General features: G+C 46.3%; 1 protein-coding gene across 1 annotated transcript; it reads left to right on the top strand.

Moving 5' to 3' along the window:
• Positions 1-293: 293 nt before the first annotated feature.
• On the top strand, positions 294-24,290 carry UBE3B (ubiquitin protein ligase E3B). Its single transcript, XM_009334390.1, has 28 exons — positions 294-380; positions 466-548; positions 1,088-1,257; positions 1,350-1,470; positions 2,813-2,872; positions 3,285-3,389; positions 3,492-3,588; positions 4,101-4,186; positions 4,861-4,943; positions 6,494-6,599; positions 7,304-7,424; positions 8,079-8,256; positions 8,655-8,824; positions 9,531-9,698; positions 10,515-10,686; positions 11,462-11,580; positions 12,248-12,362; positions 12,772-12,871; positions 13,463-13,582; positions 13,929-14,105; positions 14,198-14,308; positions 14,921-15,058; positions 15,468-15,533; positions 17,965-18,023; positions 19,657-19,839; positions 20,257-20,368; positions 20,743-20,835; positions 21,334-24,290. Exons 3-28 carry the CDS (start codon positions 1,097-1,099, stop codon positions 21,523-21,525), a joined length of 3,213 nt encoding a protein of 1,070 aa, XP_009332665.1. The 5' UTR covers positions 294-380; positions 466-548; positions 1,088-1,096; the 3' UTR covers positions 21,526-24,290.
• The last annotated feature ends 1,203 nt before the right edge of the window (positions 24,291-25,493 follow it).

The following is a 25,493-nucleotide window of genomic DNA, read 5'->3' as shown; positions in this document are numbered from 1 at the left end:
GAGGGGGGCTGTGGGGCTGCGAGGGTTCAGGGCCGGGCATCTGGGGCTGTGGGGCCGAGGGGTCTCGCGGTGAAGAGGTGGGCGTGGGGGTCTCCGCTGGCTGCTGATAGTGGCCTGGGCAAGTCCCAAGGTGAGTCCTGCCCCAACGCTGGTGAAACGGGAGGCGCTCACTGTGGGGCAGCTGCCGCTCGGGTCTCGCCGATGCCCAGGGCCCTGGCAGGGTTGAGGCTGGCCTTTGCTTTTGTCACACATCAGATCGTTTTTCCCCACTCTGAAGTGTCGGGAGCTACATGTGCCAGCGATCGCAGCTGAGCGGTGGTGCTGCTTCTCCTCTCCTGAAGCTTTTCTGACTTGACATTTTCTTGAGAGCGTGGTGAGAGGTAAGTCTGGTCACAGGGACTTAGAACTGGAAAGGTAAGGAGTAAATCCCCAAATCGTCTGCAGGTAGTGTGCTTATCTGTGCAGGAGCTGCCTGAAGCTAGTGGATGAGGATCCTGTTTGTGTATAAATGATTATCATGCACTTCTTCTTCTGAAGTAAGCCCTCAGGTAAGTTCATTGTTAAGTATTTATAAAGCTGTTGTTGACTGTGCATTTTGTGTTGTTGAGTGGCAATAAATTAGCTTCCAAGTGTCTCTTGTGCCCTTTCTCTTTCATGCTCGCCTATAGAATTGTTCTTATATGTTCTCTGTAAACAAGAAAATGAAAACAACTAAGACTGGAACGGGGAGTTGGAGTACAGGGAGTCGAACATAAAGACAACACATTGATTATTTTTTTTTTACTCTTAAAATCTACTTGCCTGCATTAGGTTGCGGGCTTTGCTGGAATGATTCGGAGATCAATGTGTTTTCTTATTGCAGTCCCATGGACAAGTAACTTTGGCTTTGCCTAGGCTGTATTTTGCACGGACTTCTTTCTGTGCTGTTGGGTACTCTCCTTCCCCTGTTAAAATGTTGGATGCAGGTAGTCAGTGCAGAAGCAGTGTAAAGAATTACCTTTGCCTGTGCGTTCTGTCCGCTCTGCTCCTAGTCCCCCAGGCGTTTGCTGCAATGATTCTTTGTTTCCTTAAATTTACGTTTTGGTAGGTTATAAAAATGTTCAGTGCAAGCCAGTCCTCCAAAGCCCAGTTCCTCGACAAAGCACGCCAGGCTCGGGAGGAGCGGAGGGAGCTGAAGGAGAGGGAGCGTGCCGCTGTCCAGATCCAGGCTTTGATCAGGAGATTTCTCTGTCGATGCCGCCTGCAGAGGGAGATAAGGTGTGTGAAATTCTACCTTCCACGCTTTGCTCTTATCTGGAGAGGTGTGCTTGATTTTTAACTACCGATGCTCATTTTTCCCACTTTGGTAGGAGAGAAGTGGAGGATTTCTTTGGGGCAAATGAGTCTGGCTCAAGTAAAAGAAGTGCTCTTTCTATCTTCAGAATTGCTAGGAAGCTACTGTTTGTATTTAATCATAAAGAGGACAAAGAGGTAAGGTTGCTACTCTGACACGCTTTTCTTCTTTTGAGGACATATTTCAACATGTTAAATATGTTTAATTAGTTATCTAGTGATCATGTAGGTTCCTGTGATATATTTTGGCGTCAGAAATGTGATCTCTGTCTCCTAGTCCTTCTTGGAGAGATCTGCCCGTAGGAATGAGATAGACGAACCCTTGAATGTTTTAGTAGCGGTTCCGTATTCAGGGCATAGTTTAACGAATGTTTTTCCTGGTGACCGTGCCAACTTCAGTAATTGAGCAGTGCCTTGTGATTTTTGTCAGCTGCATCAGTTCCCCAGGCAGGTACGTTGTGGCAAGCTCACAAAGAGCTGTCCTGGCAGAGTGTAGCATGCAGGCTGTTTGTATCGCAGCTGCTTTTCTGACTGTGCCCTGAACTCGTGGTTTCAGAGTGAAGCCCTTTGCTGTAGCGTCTATGAAATGATGTATTTGCCCCAGGAAACTGTGAGGGCTAATTATAAGGAAAACAATTGGAAAAGGAAAGGCTGTATTTAAGTTGCAGCAGCAGTGGGTGACTTTTTTTTTAATCTCTGTTCCATCAAAGTCCTCTTTCGTTGATGATGGTGCAAGTACTGCAAATGGAGTTTTCTGTATTTACAGCATCAAAAAAAAATGTGTATATTACATACAAATTCTTTAAGTGCCTGGCATCCATTTGAAGTTCTGCAGGACAGTAATTGGGTGCATTGCTGAAATATGTCTGTTCTACTTCCTCTTCTCCTTCCCCTTCCAGCAGCAAGTCGGTCCCTTGCTGGGCCGAGGACTAGGCTGTGCTCGTTTCCACTCTATTTCTGGACACCGCTCTCAGTTAGGATAACCACAGCAGCCCATTCTGTAGCTCAGAATGGCTTTATGACTTGCAAGCATGTGACAAATACAGCTGGACTGAAATAATAATTAAGGAGTTCTGGATGTGATGGCCAGGTTCTGCTGAGAGCCGTGAGGGTTGGGAGTTCGGAACACACGGCTGCTCGTTAGCATTAATCTGAACCCCAACAGGAAGATGCTTTTCCCGGCTTCAGTCCATGCTGTTGAGGCAGGCAATTTAGCAGGGAAGGCTGAGAAATTCCTCCTGTTGATGAGCACTGTGTTCAAGGAGCGAACTCTTCTGCATAGCTGTAGCGTGACGTGTAGTTGCGCCCTCGGGGAAGGAGCCATCGGCACTGTCTGTAGGGAACGCGTTTGGAACATTTGTTGTTTGGATATGGAGGTATCTTGCTCCCTCTGCTGAGCTGTTCCTAGTGCTTTTCCAGAATAGCCCTTCCTGTAGTTAGAACTAATGCCACCTTTTTCTTTTTTTTTTTTTCCCCCCAGAGATTTGAAAAGCTGTGCCGGTGTATTCTTAATAGTATGGATGTTGAGAATGAGTCCAAGGTCAGCAGGATGGTTTTTTTTTTTAGTTTGGGGGTGGGAGGGTTGTTTGGTTTTTTTTTTTAATTCTATGTGTGGGGATTTAGGTTGGTGATATTTGAATTTTTAGCTTTCAAGAGCCCCTGAACACTGCTGAGATACCATGGTGAATGTTTGGACAAGTTCTTTAGTATTCCCCTGATACTTTTGCTATATGCAGCTTCTACAGCTATAGGAGTTAAAGGGCACTTTCTTTCCGTGGTGGGTGGTATGCTTTGCCCCGTGAATTCTGGGGAGAGAAATAACTTGGTTCCGCTGCTGGGTTCAGTCGGGCACTGAGGAGGTGATTTTGTTACAAAGCTTCCTGGTAATGTATTCTGCCAGTCAGTATCACAAATACTAAGCACTGCTCCCATTTGTATCCTGCCTTTCTCAGGTGTGGTATGTGTCACTGGCACTCTCCAAGGATCTTACGCTCTTATGGATCAAACAGATCAAAGACATTTTGTGGTTTTGCTGTGAATTTCTCAAGCAGCTTAAGGTAAGAAACATTTTCTTTGTCTTTTGTCTCCCTGTGTTTAACAGTTCTGTAGTTTGCAACGAGGCTAATTTGATTTATTAACATTGGTGTTTGTTATCGCAGCCTGACATCTTACAAGACTCCAGACTGGTCAGTTTGCACCTCACAATGCTTGTTACCTTCACAGACACTTCTACGTGGAAAATCCTTCGGGGAAAAGGTTGGTGCATCCAATTCAATACTTCAAGCCACTGATCTGGGATTTGCTATTAAAATCTACTGAACGCTGTTTCTGCACCTTGTCTTCTCCCCGTGCTTACCACAAAGATTCATTATGCTTCTGTGCTTGCACAAAGCATAGACTGGGCAGCAAGGATTCTCTTCAGATTAGATAGGCTATTTCCCTTAGAACAGCAACAGTTACAACATTTTTATAATGCTCCAAAATACCCCACACAAGAAGTGTTCAGAGGGTAACGGAATGTGTTTTTAGCTCTGGGTTTTTGTAGGAAATACACATAGAAAAGGTAGACAAGTATCGGGAGGAAATATGACTCTTATACCTTAAACAAGACTTGGTGGGAAATGCTGCTAAATGGTGGTTTTGCATATAAGGGCAAGGACTTTGTGCAAGAAGGGCTTATAAACTGACAAACTGGTTTATAGTGTGTAAGGAAGTAAAGAGTGGAGCTGTGATGCTGATTTAGTAACATCAGTGTTTTAACCCGGAAGGTGAAACCCTGAGGCCTGCCATGAACCACATCTGTGCAAACATCATGGGACATCTAAATCAGAAGGGATTTTATTCTGTGCTGCAGGTCAGTCTCAGGCTGATACAGTTATGTCTTCTCTCTGTTCAAACCAAGCCCCAGTCCTGCGCTGTGGTCCTTGTTCTGAGGAGGCTTTTATGATCTCTGTGGTGGCGTGTCAGGGAGAAGCTGGTTGTGGAGCACTGGTGATTTGTGTGTGGGCATATTTTTCTTCAAAGCACCTGAGACCAAATACACCGTCTCCTTTTTGTCACTACTGCTGAATCTAAATCCTACTTAATCACCTTGTAATGAGATGGACAGGAAGGACTCTTGAATATTTTTCCAAACTTTGCTGCTGCCCTTTTGTATGGATTTGATTTGTTTACTGTTCTGTAGGGGAAAGGGACTGATGTAATTCTTCTTAATCTTTTAAATGAGAACGATATTACCAGGCAGCTATGACCTGTTAATTTTAGAAGGCCTAGGAACTCTGAGTACAGGTCCTAGAGAAATAAGTACTGTAGAGTGTCTGACTTGATTTCAGTTTCTGTGTTATGCCATTACTAACCTGAAGCCCTTCTAGTTCTGCCAAATGACTTGTAGTAACTGGTTTTTAAGTTTTTTTGGTGGTGCTCTTTTTCTCTGCTCTGAAAATAAATGCAAAGTGTTTCAGGAGTCATAATCTTTTTCTGAGTACTGCAGGGGTTTTTGGTTTTTGTTGTGTGTTTTTTTTATTCCAGATTTTGCTAACTAATGGCTTGGCAAGATCCAGACCTTCCTTGTCCAAAGGCTCTTTAACTGCCATCTTCTCTCTTGCATTGCGGTAAGGCAGCCAGAGCTGCTTGGGATAATATGCAACTAAAGTTGTCTTTATTGCATTTTTGAAGACTTCTCATTCTGCCAGTCTCTTTGTGCTATTGAGAGTATCACCCTGATGAAAGAAGCTGCTTTAGGCAAATAGCTCACTTTCCTGTCATCCTTTTTCCGATCAGAATGCTCTTAAGTCAGTAATTAGTGTTAGTATAAGCCTAGACTTCGGAGTGCTGTTACAGTTTAGAGTACAGCATCTGTATGTCTTTCTGTTGAACCATCAGAAGGGATTGGAGTTCTCTAGATAAGTATAGTCATGCCTCTTCACGATGAACTGCTGATGCAGATGTACCCGTTACTCAATTTGCAGGGGCAAAGTTTGTCCCTGAAACAAGAGTTGGGTGCAGATTTTTCTAATGGTTCAGTCTGTTCTCTTAAAAATAAGAAAAGTATGCTGTTACCCTAACCTCACCTCTGCAGAGCCCATGTCTCTTCACTTTGGAAATCTGCAGCTGTTAACGAGCATTCTTTTAAGACTTCAGTGGTTAATTGTGTGCCACTTCCCTTCTATAGCTGTCACTGCTGGGATGGTGAGGTGGTGATGTTCAGTAGAGTAGTAGTGGACGTCCTTGAATATGTCACTTAATATCTTCCTAAGGAAAACAACAATGTAATTACTGACTTCATGGTAGTGGGGAGAAGAGGAACGTAAGAGATTGTCATGGTTTAATCTCAGTCAGTCGGTGGCTGAGCACCACACAGCCGCTTGCTCACTCCCCCCGCCCCCCTGCCCCCGGTGGGATGGGGGACAGAATTGGAAGAGTAGAAGTGAGAAAAACTCATGGGTTGAGATTAAAACAGTTTAATAATTGAAATAAAATAATAATAATAATAATGTAATAATAATAATAATACACAAATCAAGTGATGCACAATGCAATTGCTCACCACCCGCCGTCCGATGCCCAGCCAGTCCCCGAGCAGCGGCCCCCCCGGCCGGCTTTCCCCAGTTTATGTGCTGAGCATGACGTCCCATGGTATGGAATGTCCCTCTGGCCAGTTGGGGTCAGCTGTCCTGGCTGTGCCCCCTCCCAGCTTCTTGTGCACCTCCGGCCTTCTCAGTCAGTAGAGCATGGGAAGCTGAAAAGTTCTTGACTAGTGTAAGCACTGCTCAGCAACAGCTAAAACATCGGTGTGTTATCAACATTGTTCTCATACTAAATCCAAAACACAGCACTGTACCGGCTACTAGGAAGGAAATTAACTCTATCCCTGCCAAAACCAGGACAGAGATGAACCACATAACACTTACAGTGCTCTGGGTGGGATGGATGTGCTGTGTAAAAATACATTATGCTGTGAACTGTTTGGCTTATATTCCTTTGAGTCGTAAGCAATTTTGTGAACTTGCTATGATAACAGAAGTGTAAGTGAATGTTCTTTTTCCAGTGATGCTTCTTGACGAGGGTAGAATCGGCAGCCAGTTCTGAATGGCTCAGTTAAAGACTGCATCTTACTTTGCTAGGTCAGGTTTCTTGCACTGAAGTATTCTTCTCTCTGTAGCCCTGTGGTTGCTGCGCAGTTTTCAGACAATCTGTTGAGGTTGTTTCTGATCCATATCATGTCTGTGCCTGCTATAATGACTCATCTTACTACGCTAACACCTGAGGTAAGTGGGTGATGTAATAGTACCAAAAATCCACTGAATATCACGTAAGACCACTTGTTATTCCATTTTATCAGCTCTTGGAACAGAGCATTGGCGTTTCTCTCTTTGCCAGTTTCAACTCTCTGTTGTGGAAGCGCTTGATCCCTACACCCTCCAGATACTCTGGGTTTCTAATACCGCAGGCGCTATTAACACCAGTGGGATGCTGGGCTGAACTGCCTTAAAATAAATAAATAAAACCAATAAAAATAAAGGCGTATGTGACACACAGCTCGAATTTTTGCATGTCCTTATTCTTCCATTTGTGTAACCATAGACAGAGCCAAAGCAAAAATCAGTCCGTTGCATGGCAAAGGATCTCTGATGGTAACTAGTAGGCTGTCCACTAATCTAATTTAATTTGACTGCTCCTCTGTGTAGCTTGGTGCAGACAGACAAGTTTTGTGCCAAATGGGCATTCTGTGTTCTTGCAGACAGACAGTTGCAGAGGTCTGTCTACAACTAGAACATGGCCTGTTCACCTGCAAGGTTTTTTATTTCCTAGACCAGCTTCATGTCAAACTCTTACTCTCTTCAGTGCAACAGTCTCAACTTGCTGCTTTATTTGGAAAGAAAAGACAATCTGAATTGCTGATGGCAGATCAGATGTGGTTGTTCTGTGTGGCACTTCTCAGCCTCACGGGCAGTTAAATTCTGTCTTTCAGCGTCTGCCAGTGATAGAATCTCATGATCTTTTCCGCAAATTCATCCTATTTTTAAGTCGTGAAGCACAATGCCGAGATGTCTGCGTGTGCCTTGAAGGAAGTCACACTCTTTGTTTGTTGGGTAAGGACCTGTAACACTTCTTTTTTTACTGTGCTTGGAAGAGAGTCAAGTCAAATCTTCATTTTCCATGGGTCAGAGCTGCCTCCAACTCATCATTTTGTATCCTTATTTAGATGATTTCTAAATAATAATTGAGATTTATTTGGGGATATTGCAAACGTGGATTAAGGCCCTTGCAAATGGAGGAAGAGTCAGGAGACTTCTTGTATACATGTCATCATACCTAAACTGTGAAGTAGTATCTCCACTAGCTTTTCACTTGGACTCTGAGAAAGTCTTGCAGTGTAGCAGACTTGAATCTAACTTTCCTAAATGAACATACTACTGAAATATTTAAGTTCACATTTCTGTGAAAGTAACAAGAGGAACAGTTGGAACTCAGGAATAACCATGGATCATCTGTAGCTTATAGTACTTTGTAGAAGGTGTTGGTGGGATACAGTTGAGAAGGCCGCCAAAGTGACATGCCACCTTAGTGGTTGATGTGTGCTGGAAATGGCTTGCTGCAGGGTAGCCTCTAATAGTCATTCTTCACAGAAATCCTCTCCTGGACTTGAAAAGGGGTGTGAGTTCATTTCGTCTGTTATGTCTGTAACCACTGTCCCACAGCATCTGTTCCTCTTTTAAGTCTTGCTGTGCTGGTCGTTCCGCCAGGTAATCTTGTGTACTTGGGCTCCTTGAATGATAAAGTTCTTGAGGAGGAGACAGCCCATTTTGTGGGAGTGCTCATTCACATGCTTTCCTACTGCCAGAAGTACGTTTCACAAAAGAAATCCAACCTCACCCACTGGCATCCTGTTCTGGGCTGGTTTTCACAGACTGTGGATTATGGGTAAGTGAGGAGGACCTTATGGTGATAGATGATTAAGCCTCTCTTTATTTTTTTCCTTTTTTTTTTATGCTGCAATGTGTTTTATGTTTTGAGATGAACAGTGTGATCCTATTCAGAATAACTTCTCGGATATTTCAGGTTATATCTGCACAATATGAACTGCTGCATTCATACAGAGACTATTACATGAGGAAATTAATTTAGTATAGTTAGACTGGTAAACAGTAGCCAATCTGGTACACTCGATACAGGACCTGTATGTCAGCTCTTCCTGTGAGACCCATCTGTAGGGTGGGTGCATACTCCATTTTGACTATGAGCTAAATGTATCAAAGTATCACTGTCTGGTGTTTTATTCCAGCCTGCCTTCTAACATGCCTCTCTGACTTGTCTTTCAGATTGAATGAGTCCATGCCTCTGCTGACAAAGCAACTGCAGCATCTCTGGGGAGTCCATATGATCCGCATCCTCTTCAGTGATGTGCTCAGCAAGAAATTGCTGGAGAATCAGGAAATAGCTCAGCTGCCAACACAGCCAGTTTCCCCTCAGAACAGCCTTCCTATGAAGAGTCAGTTCTGGAGGGTTGCTTTTTGTGTGTGTGTGTACACATGTGTCTGTCTCTCTGTCAGACTCACAGGGCTTTGACTTTTCCACTTAGGCTAAAAGCTTTGAGTAATTACTTGCAGCAGCTGCTGCTGCTTAGGTGGGGATATGGTCTCTCCTATTTGTAATTCCTGCTCAGAATGCCTCTGTGACCTGGGGCAAGTCTCTTACTTTGGTGCTGTGAAAATATTTGCTTATTTTAGCAGGTTTTTTTCATTGTTTCTCAAGTAGCTGAAGTGCTTACTGCATAACTTAGTACTTCCCAAGGCAAGATGGGAGGCCAGCTTCCCAGGTGAAAAGCAAGGTGAATCTGGCTCATGGACCTGTGATGCATGGTGATTCTGCAGAAGAGTATTTGGAATAAGACAGCTGTAATCTAGCTATTTTCTAGCTGCTGCCCGTAGCACTAGATCCTGTGGTCATTAGTTACTGCAGTTCTGGTAAGGTTGTAAGTTCTAGAGTAATGCCCCCACGGAAATATTCTTCTGCATTGCTAGCAGCTGTACAGTGTTCTGCCGGAAAAGTCCACCAAAACCTACTGTCTGTGGAGTGACGTAGTCTGCTTAAAATCTTCTTTATCGCATGGCTGCCAAGTGGCTGATAATAAGAAATGGTTTGGAATAGGACTTCTGTCTCCTGAGCCAACATCTCCTGTGCTTCTCTGTCACCAGATCTTTTGAAGAGAGCTTTCCAGAAGTCTGCATCTGTCCGCAACATTCTCAAGCCTGTTGGGGGCAAGCGAGTGGACTCAGCAGAAGTGCAGAAGGTGTGCAGCATCTGTGTCCTGTACCAAACCACTCTCACAACGCTAACGCAGATCCGTCTGCAGATACTCACAGGTCAGGGCACATCTGTGCTTTTCAAATCACTTAAAATGTGGAGAAAAAATAGATTTTTCTTATTAAATTCTGTTGACTTGTTGGTAGTTTTATTACTGACAACAGTTTATTGACTGGCTGGGTGGAAGGCTTGTTCCATCCTGAATCATACATCTGATCAATAACATTCATCACTTCTTTATCAAGCATTAACTCTCCAGAATACAAATTGAAGCAAGTTTTCCTATAATGAAACCTTGCTTACTCCATATCAAACTTAAGACTGAGTCAGTGTTTTTGAGAAGCCTAGCAATATTAATCTTTATGTGGTGCAAACACTGAATGCTTTCATACATCTTAAGAACAAATTACCTGTCTTACGAATGGATAAGCACTGTTTTGGTTTAGTGGCTAGAGCAGAGGAATGAGTCCAGAGCCTTGGATGCTTTGTTTGTGGCTATAGTGGTGACCACAGGTACAACCCCGTTCTTTGTGTTCTCATCTCTAAGATGGCTGTAATAGTGAATGGATCACAGGAATTAAATCTTTTCTCTTTAGAAAAAAGAATATTGCAAAATAATTAGTGGGAAAGGGCTTCAGATGTGCAAACGATTAATGCCTCGTTAAAAGCTTTTTTCTGCTTTTCTGGTGATTGTACATCTCCTGTTAATGCAGGCAGGCTTGGGAGCCAAATGTGATGCTTATGTTCCCTTCAATTAAAGTGTTGTTTTGCGAAAGGATCTTTCAGTTCCAAGTCAAGTTCGTCTCTTTGAGTCTGCATGAACAAGCAGGCAGAACAAGCTTTACTGAGTGTGCTTTATATTTTTCCATTGCTAGGCCTCACTTACCTGGATGATCTGTTGCCCAAATTATGGGCTTTTATCTGTGAGCTGGGACCACAGGGCGGGTTAAAACTTTTCTTGGAATGCTTGAATAATGATACGGAGGAATCCAAGAGGCTGCTGGCCATGTTGATGCTCTTCTGTGACTGTTCCCGCCACCTTATCACGTAGGTAGCAAGCAGAGGGTGCCCTCTAGATTTGTGATGTGAAGCTGTTGTGTTCCTTATGTTTCAAGAGGAATAGTTAAGGTATTGCTGCCTTTGCATAAAGATAACTAGGCAGAGTAAAGCAGCAAGCTTTTCAGGTAGAGTCCTGAGAAACAAAGGACTTCAAAAGGACTTTTCCCCTCAGCCATGTGCTGCTTAAGGAATATACAGCTGGCTGAACTGGTAACAAAATATTACAACACTGGTTAGGGAGTGGGAAGAAATATTTCTGCTGCTGCTGTGGGCAACAGTTGCGTCAGTCCAAAGCAAATGCTTCGATGAGTCCAGACAAGCTTTGAGGAACAATGTTATAATACTGCTGCAAGAAAGCTCCCCAGCTTACGTGCTTCTGTTTACAGCTCCTTTGCTGTCTCGCTCATAGACTTACACAACACAAAGGATGAGAGAGGGGGTGGAAAATTGCCTTTGCTAGTCAGTAGAGACAATTTTCTTAGCTTGAATGATGAAAAAGTTTTCTTGGGGATGAGCGCATAGGTCCTTTTAATTATGAAATACAGGCTTTGCTTGTATCTCAGACCTTTCATACTGTCTTCTGTTAGGATCAGGTATCGATCAAAATCAATAAATAAGATTTAGTTGTTTATGACTTTAGATCCTCATGGGTGTCATTTGTCATAGAAATAAGAGCTGCTGCTAAAGGATAATGTGCCTTTATGAAAATTTCAAAAGGGAATTAAATTTACGCTTGTGCATTTGCATTTGTTTTCTCTGATAGGATTCTTGATGACATAGAAGTCTATGAAGAGCAGATTTCATTCAAACTGGAAGAGCTTGTTACCATCTCGTCTTTTCTGAATTCCTTTGTATTTAAGATGATCTGGGATGGAATTGTAGGTAAGTGCTTTTAATAGTTTGGGTTGAGGTTACTATTAGAATAACAAAAGGCATTAATTTTGGAATTTGAAGCTTCTGCTAATCATTACTTTGCACAAAGAACCATACTGCATTGTGTGGCATGAGAATATGTCCCAGTCTTTTGGTGTCCAGACGCCGCTATTGTGCTCGGCACCAAATACAGTGTGCTTTTCTATTTCCGGTAAGAATTTGTGTAACAGACATGATGGGCATGTTTGGTTTTTGCCAGAGACTAAGTTTAGCATGACTGGGCCATGTATTGGACAAGAATGTAATACAGTGCTTTGACAAAGCAGAGCAGGCTTCCTAGGGTCTCCGTAGATATCTAGTGTTGATCTATATGCTGGTATAATTTGGGTACAGCTCAATTCTGGCAATTAGATGAGATAGTCTGTTTCTGTTGTGATGGCTCAGTTGGAGCTGGCTGAGATGGCTTTGATGTGGCTAAGAGTTTTTTCACTTTGATCAGAGAAGAGACTGTCTGTCTTCCGGGAGGCACAAAATCTCTCCCTTCTGACTGAAGGCAGTGGATGTTAGGAGAAATACACCTGTCCTATTAGTGGGGGGCAGATGATCAACATGTTGCTCTTGGACACTCCTGTTACCTAGGGTGCCTGGACATTGCTGCTTTGTTCCTTTTGTTCAGAAAACGCCAGAGGCGAGACCCTGGAGCTGTTTCATTCTGTCCATGGCTGGCTCATGGTCTTGTATGAAAGGGACTGCCGCAGGCGTTTTGCTCCTGAGGATCACTGGTTACGCAAGTAAGTGTTCAGCTCAAGGCAAGGGTCGTGTGCAGCTGTGTGCTTGTCCCAGTGCGCCAGCTCCCCTGTGGGTGGCTGGTTTGGGATCCCTTCCTTTAAATTGAGTGCCTCTCATTCTGCCTGTGAGATCAAGGTCAGAATTGCTCCCTATGTTTGCATTTAAGGACGCCCCTCCTATTGTGCTTCTCTTCTGTGGTGTAAGGATTAGCTGCTGCTCATGGAGGGTGATGCTTTGAAAACTGACTCAGCACGTAACAGCTTGAGTGTCTCTGGTCTTCTTAGATGTGTATACCTGAGCACTTAAGTCATCTTTGAAATCGTTACAGGTTTCCTCTCTCTCCTACTCCCAGCTATTTACCACACCTGGGCATTTCTCAGGGATCTCTGAATCTGTGCCTTTCTTTGTAAGGGACCTCAAACCCAGCGTGCTCTTCCAGGAGCTGGACAAGGACAAGAAACGAGCCCAGCTGCTCCTGCAGTATATCCCGCACGTCATTCCCCACAAGAATGTGAGTGGGATGGGGCAGAGGGTGGAGGCCGAAAAGCCAGTGACCTGGGTGGCACGGGATGGAAGGGACATGCGTCTTGAGCATTTTGTGACACGGAGCTTGTGATTGAAATGCCAGTTAAACGAAGTCTTCTCCTCCCCCCACCCTCCAATGTATTTCCTCTAAACTGTCTTGATTTCTCTCATTGAGAGAGCTTATTTTTGTGGGCAGCTGCATAGAGTCATCCAGCAGTGCATGAAGTGGCTTTGGAGAAAGTCTTTATGCAGAAAGCAGAGTGTCTTTTTGCAGGTAGCAAATCTGCAGAGATGACAATTTTTATGTGGCGATAGGAAAGGTGGTTTTGTTTTCAGTATTGTCAGTACCCTGGCCCTCCCAAAGCAGAGCTTCAAGGATTTCTCTGCCCCACTGGGGAACAAGGAGGCAGATCCCACTATTTGTAGTGAGTAGGTGACAGTGGCATCGTCGGGCCTAGCTGGGAACAGGACAACCAAGAGCTAGTTCTGGGCATGCATCAGGAGCATCTGAAAGCCCTGCTGCACTGGAGGATAAGGATCCTTGTGGATGAAGACTTAAATCTGGTTTCTTTTTAAGAGGGTGCTGCTTTTCCGAAATATGGTTACAAAGGAGAAGGAGAAGCTTGGGCTGGTTGAAACCAGCTCCGCATCACCTCATGTCACACACATCACTATCCGCCGCTCACGTATGCTGGAGGTGAGTGACTTGGCTTGTAGAAGCCAGCCAACAAGCCAGTAACTTTGTGTCAAGAATGGGGTGTGAATTTTGTTTTTATCTCCTCTGTGGGTGCTGAGGGACCCAGTGCCAGTTCTGTCTGCTTTTGTATGAAGTGACGTTACAGGAAAATGCTGGACCTTAGTTCAGTTCAGACTGCTATAAACCTGGAGTTTTGGCTAGGAAAAATACTGGTCTTTTTGGACAAAATTCAATGACGAATGCAGATTTCTGTGGTGTATCTGTCTCCTGTCTCTGCTACATGTCTGCGTGGGTGTTTCACATGTCTCCCTGTATGATTGTCTTCTGGCTCTTCTGGTCTGTGTAGGATGGATATGAACAGCTACGGCAGCTTTCCCAGAATGCCATGAAGGGAGTGATCAGAGTGAAGTTTGTGAATGATCTGGGTGTCGATGAGGCTGGTATTGATCAAGATGGTGTCTTCAAAGAGTTTCTGGAAGAGATAATAAAGAAGGTGTTTGACCCCGCACTCAACTTGTTCAAGGTACGATGCAGGGCTGCAGATGCTGACCATGATGACACACTGCAGAAAGAAACTGACTGGCTCACTGTACCGTTATCTCTGTTTGTGTGCAGACAACCAGTGGTGATGAGAGGCTGTATCCATCCCCAACGTCCTACATTCATGAGAACTACCTACAGCTCTTTGAGTTTGTGGGGAAGATGCTTGGGAAGGCTGTATATGAGGTGAGCCAAAAGAACCATATTAGGATATTGTCACTGTTGGTATAGCACTGTTCAGAAGCAGTTCTGTGATAGTGCCCCTTGCCTTTGAGAGCATCTGTCACATGCTTGGGGAGGTGTTACTGAAGAGGTGAGTTTGAAAAAATGACTTGGATAAAGTTATTGATGATGGAGCAGTCTGGCACTTCTTCAGGCATGTATTAAAAATAATTTTGGAGGTAAAACCTGGGACATACCTTGATTATTAGTCTTGGTGCTGGGGACACTAGCTGGAATAGTCTGTTATTTTGGTGTTGCACCTTACAAGCATCCATTTGTTGATACCTTACTTAAAGGGACATGTGGCTAAAAGGAGGATGGGATGACAGAATGACCCTCTCCATGTAAGGTAGTTCTTTTAAAGGAAACATGGGGTTCCCCTGTTGCCTTTTTGCACCTGCTCCACTAATTAATGGATTTTAAGAGGATATGGTTTTCTTAGCTGATTTCAATGTCTTGCATGTTTGCACTTGTTCCACAACACATGATCTGCCTGCAGGCCTCGTAGGTAAGCAAAGATGTTGCACATAACAAGTATGTGGCGGGACCTTACCTATGCATTCTTGTTGTCTGTAGGGAATAGTTGTGGATGTACCATTTGCTTCCTTCTTTTTGAGTCAGCTACTTGGGCACCACCACAGTGTCTTCTACAGCTCCGTAGATGAACTTCCCTCCTTGGACTCTGAGTTCTATAAAAATCTCACTTCAATTAAGGTTTGAGCATTACTTTTCCTGTGGTTCAACTCCCTTATCACTGGCTGCTGCTAGAAATAATAGAACTGCAAATGCCTTTGGGATACTGATCATCTTTAAAACCACCCTGGAAGTAATTAGTGATTCTGAGGCAGGTTGGCAGGTAGCTGTCCTGTGTTTTTACTGGAGCAAGCAGGGATGAGAAAGGAGTCTGAAGGTGTAAACCTGGAACTGGCAATCAGGAAAGCCCGAGTTTTAGCTTCAGCTCTTGTGCAGTCTCCCCATAACCTAGAGCAACTCATGTATTCGTTATGCTTTGGTGCCTCGTGCCTGCTGGGGATCGCTTAGTGGAAGAGTAATAAAAAAATGCAGAGCTGCTATCCTGCTGCTAAACACTGACCTTCTTTCCCTTTCTCTGTTGTTCCTGTAGCGTTATGATGGTGATATCGGTGACTTGGGCTTAACGCTGTCCTACGATGAAGATGTGATGGGCCAGGTAGGCTTTTATTCAATGACTGTGTTGGAGCTTATCTCTGTTCCAAACACCCTCCTCGTGCTAGGTGGTGACAAGCAGAGTTCTGGGCACTGATAGTCAGAGTCCACAGCCCTGGCTCAGGCAATCCCTATTTCTCCTGCTTAGATCCTAGCTGCTCTGCATGGGAGCGTCTCCCTCACTTGTCTGGCTGAGGCTACCAGGAAGAGCCTTTGAAGCACTAAGAGGGATCCTGAGGATCGTTGCCCACTGCTGTGGGAAAGCCTGTGGTGCCAGAAGTGGCAGATTGTGAATATAAACAGTTGGCAGCAGAACTAGGTTTGACTCCTGAGCAGAGGTGTCCTAGTTTTTATTAGTGTCCTTAAAGCAGAGAAATACACCTGCGGTCTGACTTGCCAGCAGAAGACAGGTATTATTCTCTGCTGAGCTTTCTGAGAGCTGCTCTTGAGCATCTAAAAGTCGGGCAGTCTGTACAAGTTCGTGCTACACAGAGTGCTTTTTACTCTGGTACTTGTGTTTCTGGATATGTCAGGTGGATGCTCTGTGTGGACCATCTGAACAAGAATCCTGAGGGGACTGACTAGTAAATGACCTTGTGTTTGATTGTGGTTAGGGCTTAGCTCTGCTCTCCTTTTACAAAAAAATGCCTGTGCTGAAAGGCTGGCTCAGCTTCAGAGGTTCTCTGAACTCAGCCTTAGGATTCTGCAGCTTCATTCAATATTTAGCTGTGGGCAGAGAGCAGCTTTTTCCACAAAAAGGTTGCCTTCTGACCCTTAATTTTTTCTAGTGCCAGGATTTTTTCTTTTCTAGTTGAAAAACATTGTTTTTTGCTTTCCCTGCATAACTGGTTTTCCCCTCTTAAAAAGAAGAATCTATGTGAGTAGGGAGGAATTCCTTTTCTTTAAACGTAGCCGTTTCCATCAGAGAAACTTGAAGCGTGTCAGGAGATCTCTTGGCCTTGAGGAGAAAAGGCTGTTTGTCAGTCCCTTATGAAGGCTTGAAGGTTCTTGGTTGCCCTTGTGCCTTGGGTTCTGTGATGCTGTGTATGCATAGCTGGAAAATTATGGACAGATAAGATAAAAATGCCGTTGCTGTCTGTGTATGCTGTTGTTGCTGCAAATTCTGTGGGGAGACCCCAGCTAGCGCTAAGCCTGAGCACTGTTAGCAGTGTAGATCCAGTGGCACAGAGCTCAAAGACCACTAAGTCACGGGGTGTTTATCTGGGGCAGCTTGTCCTTGAGAGCTTTGCGTGCTGCAGTTTCTTATTCCTAAGCTGGCTAGTTTGGACCTAGCTTGCATAAATCTGGTAGCAGCAATAGCAGTGTAAACACACCTGCAAAGCTGCGAGGGTGAATGGGAAGCAGCTAAGTACTGATACAGCCCTGCTCCGTGCAGGTGAAAGGTTGCGCTCACTGCACTGTGGGCTGAACATCTTGCTGCTGCCTCAGGATTGCTGAGGTTTCGGCTTTGAGGTTTTTTCCACCTTAAAAATAAAGATAGGAAACAGCATATGAGAGCCCAGCAGTAAGACATGGGAGGCTGCAGCACTCAAAACTTCAAAATAAACCAGGGGACTCCTGTTTGCCTTGTGCTTTGGCCATGCTGAAGCAGCCAGGTGGGGTAACCCTGTGGTTCCTGAATGTGGTTCCTTGTGTGTCCCCACTAGGTACGGCTCTGTGTCGGGCACAGGGGAGCTGAGCTCATTCCCTGTGCTGGGCTCCCTTCTGACCTTGGAAGTCACCTGGAACTGAAGCACAGAGGCCACTGTAATGTCTGAATAATGACTTTCTGCCTCTTAGCGTTGATGCAAAGATGAGTCATGACTCTGTTGCTGTAGCAAGCACCCAGAGGGTCCCTGCCGCTGTCTCTGAGCAGTGCTGTCGGCTGAGCGCCAGACCCTGGCCTGGCAGGGCAGGGAGGAGATACTTCCCAGCTGTCTCGCTTTCCGAGCACTCTCTGTTTCGTGCCTTGAGTGCCCAGCTTGAGGGACAGTGAACTCCAGGGAGCTCTGTCACTCACGTGGCCCCAGATGAGACCTGTGGAGCAGACAGTTTTGGATTGTGCTGTTAGAATGAGCTATGTGAAGGCTCTGAGCATGTTCAGCCTCTGGATTCTGGGATTGCAACAGTCCCCCGGGGCTCTTTGAATTGATTTGTGTGCGGTCCAGCAGTGATGGATCAGACTAGAGAGGAGGCTTCGTCAAAGAAGGGCTGGCTCCACTGGTGGGAGAGTCGGAGTTCCCTACTGTTCAATTACTATATTAATAGTTAAGTGAAACTGGTTCAAGACAGAAGCAGGATTATTACTTAAATTTTAAATCCTACTGTTTTATTGTAAAAACAAATGTTTTATGGGGAGGTAACAGCTTAGCATGGCATTTCTTTCCATTGTGGTTCCAGGCAGTAATTAGCAATACAATCATTTCTTCCCTCAGCTTGTTTGCCATGAACTTGTTCCTGGAGGGAAGACCATTCCTGTTACCAATGAAAATAAGTAAGTACAGCAATTAGATTTTTAAGGTCACCGCTGCAAAATACTTTATTCTAGTTCCTTGGGCTTGCATCTGAAATGAATTGAGATAGATTGGAGTAGAAGGAGCACATAAATATCTTAATAGAATTTACTGGTTACAGTTCATCGGCAGAAATTGTATTAAATTCGATTTGCAAAATAAAAATTGACAATTTACTTCTTGAAACAGCGCTTCTGAGGTCAAAGGCACACAGTCTGTGAGATTCTGCAGGATTTAATGACGGTGATAGATACAGACAGATGGATTCAAAGCAATTCAGGCACACAGTCGTGAACATAGAGGGCACAGATGCTCAAAGACACCTTGGAGCAGACAGATCTTCTCAGAATGATAACATGTGGCAGTTGTATAAAGCACTGTTCTTCAGAAGAGACAGTGGTGAATTCAAATGTAGTCGACAGTCGTACTTTAGACGCAGGAAATCAGAGGAGACACTGAGCCCTGTAGCTATTTTCACAGATAACCGGCTTTTAGATAGTTATCGTAAATGTCAACTCCGGAGCCTGAAAAACAAACCCACCTTTTTGTTCCCTTCATTTTTTTTTTTTCTTCTCTATACCCTTCAGTGATCATAAAAGCAGGATAAAATATCTATTAAGCAGATGTGTGTTTGAACTGGTAATCTGGGGGTTGTTCTCTTTAATGGCAAGTGAAAGCTGGATCCTACCTGAGGATTTGTCTTTGTTAGACGTGCTTTGCAATCTGATGTTCCCAGTCTTTTCCCTTCTCGAGCTCTGACCAGGGAGTTTGCATTTGAAAGGATCTTTCTCTGGCTTGTCAGAAGTCAGCTCAGGGAGAAAGTTGAAAGTCCTGTATGTTACTCTACTCGCTTATAGCAGAAACTTTGAAGCTTTTGTGCAGATGTGCACACAAGTTGGTAGTTGGGAGGGAGCAGGAGGAGCGTTATAAGTGGAAGCAATCTAGAAACAGTTCTGTTTGTTAATGGCGGAGTGAGGTTACCTAGCTGAAAACCCAGTCAATGTGATTGTGGTGGTGTCTGCCTAGGAGCTGATGAAGAAGAATCAGCAAGCTCGGTTGTTTTGACTGTTGGTGAGAAGAGGAAGCTTGATGGTGCTCCCTCTAATAAACAGTGCACCTCTTCCATACTCCTGGGATGAAGGTGGAAATCTCCTAAGTGTTTTTTGGTGTGTTGATTCTCCAGCCATGCATTTCGGTGCAGGCAACATCAGAGCCCAGACAGTTGTTTTTCAAACCTAGAGGAGTGCCTGTGACTGGGGATCTGATCCTTTAAAGAAGAGTTGGACGCATGCTCCCCTCTGTGAGCTGCTGTCTGGCCAAGGTTGATCAAGTGATTATTAGAGCCAGCTAGTCCCTGGGTTGGGAAGAAGCTCTGAGAAATGAGCAGACAGTCCCAGAGGTGGGGGGTGGGAGGGCAAAGTCTGGGCAGAACAACAGCTCTTTCTGCTTAGATTAAAAGCAGGGCCCTGAAGGGGAAAGTATAATGCGTCTCCAGGCAGTGCTAGTCCCTTTTGGGCTGGAGAAGGCAGGTCAGCAACCTTGTTCCTGCACCGGTGAGGTGGTTGTCCCTTGCTGCTCCAGCTCCCTCACTGCCGCCTTCCCTGTCACACGCAGGATCAGCTACATCCATCTCATGGCTCACTTCCGGATGCACACACAAATCAAGAGTCAGACAGCAGCACTCATCAGTGGATTCAGGTCGATCATTAAGCCTGAATGGATTCGTATGTTTTCTGCACCAGAGTTGCAGCGGCTGATCTCCGGTGACAATGCTGAGATTGACCTCGAGGACTTAAAGTAAGTGAGCAACTTGGTCTGCTGGTCTTCTCACTCAGCAAACCAAGCCATTTTATTATATAGCTATATGAAGGTTTGCAGGGGACTGACTCTTTCACAACTTTCTGCTTCTCCTAATTGAAATTTGAGGAGCAGACAGAAACGAATGGAGCTGAAGAACATGTTCCTTAAAGGTAATTTGGACAAAGTACTAATGAATGGGAAGAGTCCTTTCTTCCACTGGCTCCTGAGCAGAATTTCTCTCTGCCCTTCCCTTTTCTCTGATCAAGTGCCCAGTAAGCGTTGGTGGGGGCTCAGTACTGGCAAAGTGAACCCTGACTCGTGGCAGGTATTGATCCTTCCAGCACTTGTCAGCCGGCAGCTGTGACCGTCCTGCTGCAGTGGGACACAAGCCTATCGCAACCTTTCTCTCCCCAGAAAACACACGGTGTACTATGGGGGCTTCCATGGGAGCCACCGGGTCATTATCTGGCTGTGGGACATCCTAGCCAATGACTTCAGCCCTGAGGAGAGAGCCATGTTTCTCAAGGTAAATGCAGTCATTTCAGCCCGACCTGCCATTTGGGGTGGTTGGGCCAGTGCTATTCTCCTCCTGTTAGCTGGGTGCTTTCTGCACTGATAGAAGGAGTGTCAGAATGCTCGATGCCTTAAAATCAACATCCTGCTCCCCTGCAGAGGGGCAGCCGTGGAAGCAGAGTTCCTATAAATGCTCTTGTGTCACCATGAATAGTCCTGTTTTCAAAGGCTAGCAGAGCTGTGTGCTAAAGCTCCGCAGTATTGTACTGGGGGGGGGGCTCAAATGCCAGTCCAAGCAGCTGTCTGCTGTGACTGCGTTAGCCGCATGTCTGTTATAGCCAGGCTGCTCTCGCTGCTGCTGTCTTTCACTGTCCGTCACTTTTTCAGTTTGTTACCAGCTGTTCCAGGCCTCCACTTTTGGGCTTTGCCTACCTCAAGCCTCCTTTTTCCATCCGCTGCGTGGAAGTCTCTGATGATCAGGTAGGTGCCCTGCTTGTTGGTGTCTCATGCATTCCCTGCCAGGCTTCTGGCAGCCTCCTTCCCTGCCCAGCTTCCTCATCTCTGTCTGACCAGGAAACTCTAAAGCATTAAAAATATATGCTCCACAGGGCAAGGTGAAAACAACCTTACACTAATAGGATGCATGTGGCTGCACCTACCTCCTCCCACACACAGCAGCACTTGGGCTCTTTTTGCCTGTCTCCAGGGTTGTGTTTTCTCCTCGGGACCTCCCTGTGCCCCGTGCCTCTGATCCTGCTCCCCTCTGCTCCCTGTGAAGGGACCCTACGTGTGTAATGGCAGTTGCAGTTACAAGAGAAGCTCCTTTCTGTTGTGGGGGACAGGGCTTTGAGGTTTGACTCTCCCTGTTCCCAGCAGACAGGTTTTGTGTTAGCACCTCTGCCCTGTGTATAGGCACCCTGCTTTTGGAAGGAGCACAGCGGAGAGGTGCAAGGGTGATGCGTTTCTGCCCTGTTCCAGGACACCGGTGACACGCTGGGCAGTGTGCTACGGGGCTTCTTCACAATCCGCAAGAAAGAGCCAGGTGGGCGTCTCCCAACCTCCTCTACGTGTTTCAACCTCCTCAAGCTTCCCAACTACAGCAAGAAGAGCATCCTGCGGGAGAAGCTGCGCTACGCGATCAGCATGAACACGGGCTTCGAGCTGTCCTAGTTGCCATGGCCCCGGACTCCGCAATGGGGGCTCTCAGAGCTGCTGACTGCTGCTGGAGGTGGAGGCCTTCATGCACAGAGGATGGATCAGCTCCGTGGGAGCTGACTGCTCACTCGAGGGCTGGAGAGATGCAGCTGATAATAGAGGTTTACAGGGAAGAGCTTCTGGGCTAGACAGGGCTGGCTCTTCTTAGGCACTTCTCCAGGATGAAGGCGGTGATGGGCCTGACCCAATACACTTCACTTGACACCCACGTAAATCGTCTTTAAAAGCAAACCCCGGGGGAGCATAAAAGGAACATTAAAAGTGCCAGTCAGATTTGTGACCATAATACCCCCCAGCAGGCTGTGCAGTCTGGGCAGCTGCTGCTGTGGGAGTGTTTCTTTTTCCTTTCCCAGGAGATGGTCCAGTTTCTTACTGGGTAGAAGTCAAGTCTGTGGGAAGCTGCACAAAGGCAGAAACATGACGGAGCCCACAAGGAGACGAGCACGAGGCTGCAGCATTGGATATGCCACAAATGGGCACTGTTTACTCAGGACAGGTACTGTGCGGGGGCTTCCTGACGCCCTTGCTCTGTGCAGGGCCTTTGCGTTTGTCTTGGAGAATGAACCACTGGCCCAGACTCGAGAAGCAGCAGGTTAAACGCAAGCAGATGGACCCTGCCATTCTCAGGAAGGCTTCAGAGTGCTATAGGTTAAGAGCTCAAGCAGCAGGCGTGGGGGTCAGCGTGCTGAGCCAGCTGTGCCTCTGCCAAGCTCTTGCCAGAGCCTGTGCTTTGGACGAAAGTGGTTATTGTCTGAATTTGCTCAGGAGCAGAAAAGGTTTAATCTTATTTAGTTTCCAGAGGATAGGAGCTGGCACGCAGCTCGGGCAGCCCTCACTCCCCAGCACAGTGCTCAGGTGGGGCAGGTGCCCCCTGTGCTTTCCGGAAGGGGAATGGGTTGAGCTGCCGAGAGCCCTCTGGAAACCTCCGCTGGCAAAATTCCTCTTACTTGGATAGAAGTTTCACTTTGTTTGCAGGCTCTTTTGTTAGGGAGATGTGCTGTTTCGAACCAGGACTTGGTCTCCGCGTAACAGCCACATTTGCTTTGTTGCCAAACTATTTATTTTGGTTGCTTTGTCTCTTTCTGGCCTTATTTTTAACAGTTGATGTTTGCCTGTAGCAGGCAGCTTTTTCAGGTTGTTCTGAAAGGGAGGGCGCGAGTGGGGGGGTGTGCACGTGTGTGTGTGTGTGTGTGTCTGTTGGGAAGGTGTGGACCCTTCCTGCCATTCCTAAAGAAGTCCAGAGCCTGACTTGTAAAGTGTCTCTGCAGCTTCCCAGCCTTGGTCCCTCGTGCTGCTGCAAGTCCTGCCTCGGCCCAGGCCAGGTGAGAGGAGAGACTGCCGTCTCCTGGGCTGCTCTGTCCTTGCTGGGTTTCTGGCACGAAGGAAAGCCATGTATTCTCCTGTTTGGGACAGGATTAAAAACCAGTCACCTCCCTTTCCCCTGTTGCCGCTCACTAATAAAACAAGCTCCCACAGAGGCTGCTAGTATCTCCCCTGGACTTCCTTTCCCCTCCTTACTTTCCCGTGGCGCTGGTGACCCTCACCCTGTGCTCTGGCCCCTCTGCACTGTATGGGCAGGTCGGCTCGGAGCCTTGCTGCACAAGTCAGCTTGCAGCAGCCGCTCTGGTGTGAGGCTGCCATACCCTACCTCATCCTCTGGCTTGCCTTGGTCCATCTCGCGGGGATTTGCATCCCCAGGCGTGCTCAGCGTAGCACAGGTCTCCACATGGAGAAGGCTCCCTGGGGTCTTTGGAAGACCCTCTTAACCATGATATGTTGCACATTTCAAACAGATGAGAAAATACTTGGCACCATTCAACCAAGAGTATGGAGATGGCCTTTGCTTCATCTTTCTCTTTTGTCTTCTTCAGCTGATTTTCAGAGAAGTAACCCTTTTTTTAGAACCAATGCCTGGAAACGCACCTGGAAAGCAACGTTGGGATCCTTTTTCTGTGTCAACTCAGTAATATTAAACAGGAGTGACTGGAAGCATTAGTGAGGACAGGAATGTCTGCATTCAGAGGATTCAAGATACTGGACTAAGTGAGTCCAGCGAAATTAAAAATGATAGTAAATTATTTTTTTTTTCTTCACATAGAGTATTTCAGCATTAATGAGTTGTTGACTGTGTAGTTGAGAGGTTTAGGCACTGACTTGTACCAATCATAGTTTAAAATATCACACAAGATCTCTTTTTCTCTTCTAGAAAAATGCAGTGTCTAAATAGAGCACAACGATTGTTCAATGAAGTGAGTTGTTGAACACAGTGAAATAAAATCTTTGCTCCCCTTTTTTTCTTCATTCCTCAGGAGTACAATTCCTAGAAAAGATCTTAACGCAGACTTAGCTAGGTCCCTCCAAACCTGGAAATATTGCACTATGAGACACTACATCCAATTTTGTAGCTAGCGTATAAAACGTGGTTGTCTAGTAAACGCCCTGGTGGCTGTGTGCGCAACAATAATATTTCTCGTCAGTAGCTGATTTCTGTATGACTGGGAGGCTTTAATATATTTTTACCTGAGCAGAAGGCTGCGAATGTGTATCGGTCCCTGCCTGCACTGCTGTATTCTGCGCGGGTGTTCTTTGTCGGGCAGGGATGGTTTTGCCATGGGAGATTAATGACTATTTTTTCTATAGAAGGCTCGCTGCTGTGGAGACCTTGGTTACATCCCTTGTATCAGAAATACAGGGAAGAGAAAAATAAACCTGGTATGAGTAAGACGATTGGATGTCTGCTTTTCCTTTCCCTGGGTGTAATGCTCCTGCTCAGAGCACAGGGCAGAGGGGAGAGCAGAGCTTTGGGGCGCTGGTACCTCTGCCAGGAGGCTGCGAGGCAGGGGATGGAGGCTGCTGGTCCCTTGGAAATCCCTTTTGTCAGGCTGGTTCCTGGTGCGTGTGCTCAGGTGTCCCTGAGAAATGGACTCCATGGGGCGCTACTGATGGTGATATGAGTGCCTCTGAGCCTGAAGGGACCTGGCAGGGTGGTTTGAAGCAGGATTTGTTCTTGTGTCTTGGAATATGCTTGGAGAAGTGCTACTTGGTCCTGCAGGGTGCTGTGACTTCAGTCGTTGGTACCTTCATGAGAGCATAGGTGCTCCTTGGATGCAGGGGGTGGTGAGCCCAGCCCAGCGCCTGCGCTGGGCTTAGCAGTGCTCTCTGCACAAGTCTGGCCAGCTGGGAACGGTGGCTGGGGCCACTGGTGGAAAGGAAACCGGACTGGAAAGCCAGGCAAGATCCCCCAGCACGGGAGAGTGTGTCCCTGTGCGCTCAGTGCAGATGCCCCATTGAGTGAGTGCTCTTTTCCAGGAGCTCTGCTGCGGGCAGAAGCTGGAGGCTGGTGGCAAAGCTGTCTGCCTCCCAGAGGCTCTGCTGCAAGAGCCAGGACCGGGTTTGGGACGGCCAGCGAGGCCAACTCCGGATCTTTGCACCAAGGAATCTGACACCTCTTGGTTTGGAGAGGGAGAAGAGTCGTAGGGAGATGTGGGTTTGTGGGGCAAGGCTGCACTTTGTATTTTAGAAGCTGCCCTAATGACCAGGTACTGGAGCCAACACGGGGTTTGTTGTTAGTATTATTATAATATAGGCATCATGTTTTCCCCTTGCCTGGCTCTGGGAGCATCCTTGTAGGAATGAGGAGCTGTGCATGCTGCTCCAGCTTCCCCCCCTGCCCAGTTCAGGTTTGGTGCGTGACACGGTAGCCCTTCGCTGACCGGCTCCCCCAGCTTCGGAGCCACACTGCAGCCCTCCCTGTCCGATCTCGCCGTGCCGATGGTGCACACTCGCCCCGGGAGCGCAGTGCTCGGGGCCAGCCCCGTGGGTGCTCGGGTGTCGCGGGGGAGAGGGAGCTCGATGGGAACGAGGGAGAGGGCTCCCAGTCAGTGTGCAAGCGCCATTGTTTTGACATGGAGGCATATGGCGCC

Source organism: Pygoscelis adeliae, unplaced genomic scaffold (genome assembly GCF_000699105.1).
Source record: "Pygoscelis adeliae isolate BGI_AS28 unplaced genomic scaffold, ASM69910v1 Scaffold262, whole genome shotgun sequence".
Classification (NCBI taxonomy): Eukaryota; Metazoa; Chordata; class Aves; order Sphenisciformes; family Spheniscidae; genus Pygoscelis; species Pygoscelis adeliae.
The sequence above is the reverse complement of the archived record's forward strand: the minus strand, read 5'-3'. Positions and strand labels throughout refer to the sequence as shown.